The sequence below is a fragment of the Polyodon spathula genome, chromosome 9 (genome assembly GCF_017654505.1).
Source record: "Polyodon spathula isolate WHYD16114869_AA chromosome 9, ASM1765450v1, whole genome shotgun sequence".
NCBI lineage: Eukaryota > Metazoa > Chordata > Actinopteri > Acipenseriformes > Polyodontidae > Polyodon > Polyodon spathula.
Window position 1 is genome coordinate 44,642,116 of NC_054542.1, and position 9,314 is coordinate 44,651,429.

The 9,314-nt window shown below is 35.3% G+C and overlaps 1 protein-coding gene across 1 annotated transcript; it reads left to right on the forward strand.

The window, feature by feature from the left end:
* Positions 1–999: 999 nt before the first annotated feature.
* Positions 1,000–6,201, forward strand: ednrba (endothelin receptor Ba). The gene is made up of 8 exons (XM_041259705.1): positions 1,000–1,287; positions 1,878–2,441; positions 3,014–3,126; positions 3,233–3,437; positions 3,613–3,762; positions 4,945–5,078; positions 5,222–5,330; positions 5,964–6,201. The coding sequence occupies exons 2-8, from the start codon at positions 1,956–1,958 to the stop codon at positions 6,099–6,101; spliced, it is 1,335 nt and encodes a 444-aa protein (XP_041115639.1). The 5' UTR covers positions 1,000–1,287; positions 1,878–1,955; the 3' UTR covers positions 6,102–6,201.
* The last annotated feature ends 3,113 nt before the right edge of the window (positions 6,202–9,314 follow it).

The window sequence follows — 9,314 nt, forward strand, 5'->3', positions numbered from 1 at the left end:
TCGCCGCACAAATTACATTTTAGAAAAGTGTAGGGAGCCTTATTTTTTTAGGAATTAAAGTACGGGGGTTAAACCATACGCTCACCCCCCCCTCCGTCGGAAAAGTTGGGGCCAATTGCCCCGTTGGCTCCTGCCCCTGTGATAACACAATGCTGTTAGTAACGTTGCATACAGTATAATTCTGAATTGTTTTTGCATGCAGTGCTGCCTATTTCCAAATCTGAACAAAACCCCAAAACTTCTTCTTGACAACCAGATGAAACTGCACGTTTTTGCTTTCAAAACAAACAGCAGTACAAGAGTCGTTGCAGGCCCTGTGTGGGAATTTGAATGGGTGACGCACGGGTACGTCCAGGAAGGATGCACTCATGTAACGTTCCCTTAACGAAGGTCGAAATAAAAATACAAGCTGACATCATTAATTTGCTGTTAGGGAAATGTGTGTAGTGATGTTCTAAAATTACTTGAATGTCGTTTCCATGTTATTATTATTATTATTATTATTATTATTATTATTATTATTATTATTATTATTATTATTATTATAGCATATCGCCTAAAGCAATCTCAGTCTGCTCAGATTTAACCAGAAGAAACATTCCGTGTAGATTTGATTCTGAAAGTTTACGTTTTATCAACCAGAATAAAACGTAAAAATACAAAGATGTAAAACTGAAGGTGCAAAAAAATTAATTAATTAATTAATTGATTATTTAAAAAAAAAAAACGTTTATTAAAGTAGCGGTAGGATCTTCAAACAATGTGGTTTGTTCTTTGGTGCTAACTTTACACTGCTAACTAAATGTGGACTTTTTTCTCCTGTGTAGAGTTGTTTTCTTCTTACTTTTAAAGAATACCACTAGGCTGAGATCTAGTATTGTTTATGAAGTAGCCTACGGTAATATCAACGGAATGTGACACTCTTACAAAAGATGGGACGCCCTGGTGATGCTCCCCTCCCTCCGTTCCTCAACAGCGTGCACTCAGTAGGGGAGGGATCAGGACGAGCTCTTGGCGGCGTTTCACTAAACCGCAGGATCCTCCTCACACAAGTACTGGATCTAATGAAAACTTCATCATACGACTGTCACTAGCAAAGGCAAAACCGTCTCTTCCCTGCGCTGATGAAATTGCAAAAACATGCCATTGGGTTGCTTCAGGTCTAGAAAGAACTGTGTTCGGATATAATACATCTAAAGAAGGGTTTTTTTTTTTTTGTTGTTGTTGTTGTATTGGGTTTTTTTTTTTGTTGTTTTTTTTTTTTTTTGGAAAGCGCAGCGCATTCATGTGAGTACCCTTTAGTGGATGGTAGATACAAATGTATATTTAGTTTTATATACGTGTTCCCATAATTTTAAAGTTTATTATTATTATTATTAGTAGTAGTAATAGTAGTAGTAGTAGTCGTAATGTAGTCGTATTTTATTTAAATGTATCAGGTAGCAATCTGGTACTAGTAATGTACACCTTAATTAAATCAATTTTGATTTTTAAAATATTTAATGGAGACCGCAGGTAAGAGCAGGTATGTCGCACTTTCATGCAACAGAGCTATCCAGCTTAGACCGCGTTCCTCTCTTTGATGAGCGTGCCAGCGATTAAATATACATTTTCCACAGCATCGTTCCATTTCTCTGTGTCCTTTGGATAATTAACCAGACCATTATTATTATTATTATTATTATTATTATTATTATTATTATTATTATTATTATTATTATTATTATTACTTCTAACAGTTTTGCGAGATAAATCAGATGAATGCAACATGCCTTATTTCATCCCACAATATCGCCTGTTGGTTTGGTTAATGGTTAGTTAGTGATTATGATATTCTTCATTGTTTTTTTTTTTTGTTTGTTTTTTTTCCTTTCTAGGTACAAATCGGATTACCAAACAACACCTGGAGAAACAGCTGTTTAATTGTTTAACAAAGTCGAGAACAGATAACAAGGATGGCAAGTAACCCATTTTCAGCAGTACTGTTGCTGATAGTAGTACTTGGGAATGTGGTCTTCGTGTTAGTATCTGCACAGCAAAAGGATCCAAATCCGAAGCCGATTTCCCACGGGGGTCCACCGCATCTTTTAGGCGCTTCCGAGACTACACTGGAAACAGTTAATGCAAATGATCATCTAGGTGCCAATATTTCTAACTCGCTGGTGTCACAGCCTTACCCCAAAACCATGAACCCCGGCAGACCGCGGCACGTATCCCCCCCTATGTGTTCCGGACCGACTGAAATAAAAGATACGTTTAAATACATTAACACGGTTGTCTCGTGTCTGGTGTTTGTGGTTGGGATAATTGGCAACTCCACCTTGCTGAGAATTATCTACAAAAATAAATGCATGAGGAATGGACCAAATATCTTAATTGCCAGCCTTGCCTTAGGGGATCTCCTCCATATTGTAATTGCTATACCCGTCAACGTGTACAAGGTATGTTGATTTACATGTTACTCTGCCTACAGATGTACATTATGCGTTTAACTAATTCCCCTACAGTATGACTCATAATCTTGCTTATCATAAACTGAGGTGTATGTTCAGCAGTATATCAGGTTTGATACCCTTAAATCCATATGTTTAAGAGGATAGCTGACACGTGATTACTGCAAAGGTTGAACATTTCTGGTTATTTTAATACTCCATGTTAATTTGTTTATTTGTCTTTACTTATGTTTGCTCTGTAAATGTTCTATGGTTCCTGAAACTGTACATCAGACCTAGGACTACCATAATAATAAATATAATAATAATAATAATAATAATAATAATAATAATAATAATAATAATAATAATGTACCAGTACTTTAATTGTGTGTGGCATATCAGTTTGTCAGAATATCCCATATGCATATGACACCAACTGTGTTAATGCATTTGAAGAGCTGCTTTTATTACACCAAGGTTGTATATCTTAACTGTGTAATATTTTGCACATGCTCTTTATACATATTGTGACAGAAACCAGGTTTGGAATTGAATCAGGCTTTGCTTTTCATTGACAGCTCCTAGCTGAAGATTGGCCCTTTGGAGTCGAAATGTGCAAACTTGTGCCATTTATTCAAAAAGCATCAGTTGGGATAACGGTCTTAAGTTTGTGTGCGCTCAGTATTGACAGGTAGGAACCTTGAACGTGTTTGTCTAATCTTGTTAGAAGATACCTGATTTCATACATTTGATGCAGCTTGGAAAAGGATAAACATGCGTAAAAATGTATCCCTTAGATATCGAGCTGTGGCTTCCTGGAGCCGCATTAAAGGAATCGGAGTTCCGAAGTGGACGGCCATCGAGATTTCACTTATATGGGTTATATCAGTCATCCTGGCCGTGCCAGAGGCTATTGCTTTTGATATGATTGCAATGGATTACAAAGGAGAGCATCTACGAATCTGCCTTTTACATCCAATGCAAAAATCACAGTTCATGCAGGTAAGGAAATTGGGGTTGCCACACAAAAACAGCACTTTAATGGCCTAGCCTATCCTGTGCTAAAATGTGCTATTGTCTTATATTATTTTAATGTTAAAATGAATCACTCATCAATTATTTGTTGCATGGCATGCCTTGCACTGGTCTTGTTGAAATCTTTCTTTTTTTCCTCCAGTTTTACAAGTCAGCTAAAGACTGGTGGCTGTTTAGTTTTTACTTCTGCATGCCACTGGCTTGCACTGCTGTTTTCTACACCTTAATGACATGTGAGATGCTACGAAAGAAAAATGGGATGCAGATTGCTTTAAATGATCATATAAAACAGGTAAGGGTATTCTCAACAATATTAATCATTCAAATAACCTGTATAATCTCATGTGTTTGTTATATGCAATTTTACAGCAACAATGCCTGCTTAAAGAATGATTACATTTTGTGTGGTATCTGACAAATAGCAGTTGATACCACGTCAATTGAGTTTAATATTAACATATTACAGTAAAAAAAAAAATGGTATTAGTATTATTGTTATATGCGGGGATCCTAGGAATCTGTTTGCTGCAGAATAACGTGGAAAAACATGGATTTTTTATGATAACACAGAAAAAATGATTTTGGAGCTATTTAGTTTGGGGAGGTATTAAAAAACATGCAAGGCTTTTTTTGTTTGTTTGATAATAATCAAATCAATACACGTATAATGTGTAAAAATGAACACAGGCAACCTTGCTTTAAGTTACGTAAACACACCTGTCTAATATGTCCAGTATTCAAGTTACTTCAGTAGTCAGAGCTGTTCAAAGATGCTGAAAACAATAAAAGAAAATCACCCCTAAAGATCGAGTCAAAAGAAACTGAATGCAAGGAAACATAAACAAGATGAGGCTTGAACAGCAGGGCCACCGAAAACACTGAAATAGACCACTGTGTTTGGATAATTTCAACGTCTGACAACTGCCAAAGAACAGTGTGAAACATTCCTCTGTACCAAGTAGATCAACCGGCAGTTTGAGATTTTTTCAGCAGGCACATTAGGGAGGTGGTGCCATTCTAAAGTCAGACCAATTGTAGCTGGAATGCTGCAGCTCTATTTTAACAATAGCCGTCCGGATGACGAACACTAACTTGGAGTTGAACTAACATGAACTATTTGAAGTTAAAAAAAAAAGTATGTTTGTTTGTTTTATTGATTAATGGCGCTGGTAAGCGTGTAACCATTGTTATTGTATTTATTTATTTAGCAGACGCATTTATCCAAAGTGACTTGCACATGTTACACTGTAATAGAAGGTTACAGAAGGTTACAGTTCAAGAACAATTAAAATTATAAACTAAAAAGAGACACAACAAGTGTAACAAGAACAACAATAAACACTTCCTGTGTTAACTGTTACCAAATAGCATGGTTGTTTGTGTGTCTACCACTGTTTTTTATTGTGTAAAACTCGGATCCCTGGTTGTAAGTAGCCGTATCACTTACAATTGTTTTTTATGTGATTTGCTTTAGAGGCGAGAGGTAGCAAAGACGGTCTTTTGTTTGGTGTTGGTCTTCGCACTCTGCTGGCTACCATTGCATCTCAGTAGAATCTTGAAGTTAACCATTTATGATGAGAAGGATCCCAACAGATGTGAATTACTGAGGTAAGAATGCTATTTAAATGTTTTGTGCATTGTAAGTACACTTGTGCAATTTGAAACTAAACAGGTATGCAATGCTATGCAAACGTGTGTTTTTTTTCCGTATCTAATTTATATATTTTTTTGTATTTTTGTTTATTGAATAGCTTCTTTCTTGTGCTGGATTACATTGGTATCAACATGGCTTCAGTGAATTCCTGTATAAACCCAATTGCTCTCTACATGGTCAGCAAACGATTCAAAAACTGCTTCAAGGTATTTGAACAGAGGTTATTTGGCTAATTTATTAATTAAAGTTACAAGAATAATATAGTTAGTTTCACAAGATCCAAATCCCATTTTTACTTTACCCACTGCTGTTTCATTCCATTAGACTCAGCTGGATAGCAGTCTGACAGGTTTAAAAACTACGCTCATTATATCTCCAAAATCACGGCACAATAACATATAGAAATACATTAAATGACGTGTTATATTTATATTTTATAAGTGTTATATTTTAAAGCTCCATGTAGCTTTAGATTAGAAGTGATTTATGTCAGTCTAGAGTGCCTTTTGTATCTGCTTCATGCTTGATCCCAAGCCTTGTAAATAGTGATGCTAGTAACTCCATAAACTAGTTGGGACAACCTGCACAACTTGAATGTGAATGAAAGGAAATGTTTGTTGAATGAATTGTGTGTTTCATGAAAACTCGAGTTTCAAAGAGGCAGTTCCTGTCCATTGGAAAAATAAGGTAGTCCAAGATATAGCTGCAAAGATGGAGATGAGGAGCTGCTGTAAGTAATAATCAGCCGTCCTATTTATAGGTTACTAGTAATATAGTAGGTGCTGTGTTGTCTGCTCCTTCCGAGTCTGTTCAAAGCCCATTTTCTTTTCTCTCAACAGTCCTGTCTGGGTTGCTGGTGCCAGTCGAAAGACATACTCCCTTTGGATGAGAAGCAGTCCTGCTTGAAGTCTAAAGCTCATGACCGTACATCTGAACAGAGCAACTCCCGAGCTAGCAACAAGTACATGTCCTCCTAATACACATGAGGAACCACGCCTTCAGGACTTCCTTCTGTCCCCTGTCAAATGTTGACACCTGTTGATGTAGGCATCATTATTTCAGTCTTGAACATGCTTTTTTTAACGCAAAATAATAAATATTTGAAACAGGTACAAATGCATACCATACATGAAGGTACATCACACAGACACATGCTTACATTGTGGGTCTTCAAGATAGTCTTTTCTTCGTGTACATTTTCATTTAAATTTGGTAAAACAGTCTAAGGAGCCTGAGAATATACATGGTTGTTTGTTTATAAAAGCTGAATCACGTCAGAATCCATGTACAGCTATGGCCAAATTTTTGCATCACCTAGAACTTTAGGATTGAGACATAATTACAAAGCGGTGTGTAATTCAGTATGTTAACGTAACATTATTCAGCAGGTTTGAATCAAATTTATGAAGCAACATTAGTTAATTCTATAGGGGGATGCAAAACCATTGGCCATAGCTGTACATTTCTAAGGATTGAAGATGTATAGAAACCAAAAATCCTAAAACCCCTGCTCTACCACTCAGTTCATAAAGGGTTGTGATGGTAACAGAAAATACAACAAACCAAGGCTAGTCACACTCTTGGGAATTTGCAATTGGAATTTGAACCAATAAAAAAGCATTTCACTTCAAACTCATTTTTATGCACTTATAATGATTTGGTTTCTATACCTTTTAATCTTAAACAAACAGAAATAAGTATGGGCCGGTCCCATATTCTAAACATTTTAGATTTCTACAAGCTATTGTTACGATACATTGTCTGGTGCAGTGCTTATATAATAGTCTTTAGATTGTGTTACAAAAATATCAGAATATATATCATGTGACTTTTGATATCATAAACGATGTTGCTGTAGTCACTGACCTGTTATTTACATCATTTCAGTATCAGTGACTTTTCAGCACATTTGTATTGTCTTTTTATATTGCTTAAGATTAAAAAGCAAGAAACACATTTACACATTTTATTGCATGATGTTCCAGCATTATATCGCTGTGCTTGTTTAACATCATTGTCATACATTTACTAAATAGACTGTATATATTGTGATTAGCATTAAACAGTTAAGTTGTTTTTGTATAGTTATAATATTGATGTTATTAATAATCTTTTTTTTTATCCCTTATAATAACTATTAATTAAAATGTTATAGTAGAGCTGTAGAGTTATACATTCTAATTACCCATATAACTTGCTTATACAGTTTTACGCCAAATAAAAAAAAAAAAGTTTTAAAATTAAAATCTTTTATTTTTATTTCATGTGTTCAGCTTACATTTTTGTAAATGCATCCCAACCAATTTTCTACCAATGCTCTGAAGTAGAACTGCCCTAAGTATACTGTAGCTTGCGTTCACAAACTGGCTAGGCAACCTAACACGTTTTAATAAGTTTGAGCTGAGATTTGGAGATGTCCTGCTGTAACATCAACACAGATTATTTGTATAGTATATGTTAGAACAGGACAAGGTGACTAAAACACACACTAGGTTGACTGGTGCGTCCGTATACTTCACAAATGACATGGTAATATAGTAACTTAGATTTCTTGATAAAGAGTCTCAAAGGGTATGGGCCATTCCGGAGAACAGCCCTCGCTTCTGATTTCTGTGAACGAATTAGAGAAGGTTATCACTGAGGAATTTTCACAGGGTCCTTGCAATGCCTTTTTATCAAGAGCCGTTTTAGACATAGAAAAATACTTCACTTACAGTGGTCAAATGTAATGCTAACAAAATGACAGGCCATTGTGGTGTGCAATGTATAATATATGCATTTCTTAGTTATGCCAATAACTGCATGCAGTGGCTTGTGTCAAGATGGCCAGAGGGTCACTATCTAAAGAGACCAAACTGCCCTTAGTGGTAAGGATATCAGGCTACCATACACATTTGTGTTGACCCAAAGAGGCTGCCGTAGTATCACTTGACAAACAACACGGCTACTTTTAATTCTTATACCCTTGTACTGAATATTAACTAACTGTCTATAAGATGAGAAGATGCTGTAATTACTTTCATGTTTACCAACACATACAGGTATAGGAGTTTCTCATTCAATGCAATAGTATTGCAATAGTATTGCAGATTAGGTTTTCTAATATGTGTGATACACCTTTAATCAGAATTTCAAACCAAAATTCAAACCAGCATTTGCTGAAGCTGAACTAACCTCAGTTTCTACTTCTCACCTGAAGAAGACAACATATTCTATATTCAGCTGATCCCATAGCACCAAAAAAAAACTACACGCAATACGAATTGACATGAACATTATTTCCTAAGGTGATGTTCAGTACAAACTAGTTAAGTGTTAGCAGGATCTTTCTAAGTATCTGTGCTGATTGCTTCCTGTCTTGATGAACAAATACATCTATTATGTATGTTTTATTTTTCTATTAAATATTTAGCACGTACTTAGATTTTCAATGTAAAAGTCCATGTTGCCAAATGAAATAATGCAGACTTGTCAGCTCTTACCATTTGCTAAGCTTGGTGTTAACAGAAAGGATATGCTTTGTTATCAATTACATGTGCGAAGTAGCTTGTGCTATATGGGTTTTCATTGTAAAAAGTTAAATCATGTCTGACTAATACAACCGGTGTGTATTTTGGAAAAATCCCCAAATATTATATTAAGAACTATAAAACATTGATGCCACAGACTTCTGAATCAAATGGAATTGATTTTACAATATGTATACTGTTTATGTAACAAGGCTGATGTAGTATTTCTTTAAAAAAAAAAAAAAAATATATATATATATATATATATATATATATATATATATATATATATATATATATCTATCAAGATGTAAAACAAAAGAGGGCATTTTGTTAAACACTGTTATATATACTGTATTGAAAAATATTTCAGTAAAAATCTGCGCCCGTATTGCACAAAATTATATTTTAGGATAGTTTGGCATGGTTGCTTTATGCTTAACCAAAGGCTTTACTACTAGATCATAAATGGTTTTTGGCACTGGGTATGCATTTGTTGCAGCTCACATGATGCATGTGGTTACTCACTTCAGAGATTAATAGTCACATGTGGTGTATGTGTGATGATGCAGTCTTTGAAATGAATGCACCTCTATGAAGGAGCAACATTCAAATGATCCCTAGCACCAGGTTGAGTATAGCAGGCTACAACAGTCTGGCCACGGTCTGGCAGTCTTGTGA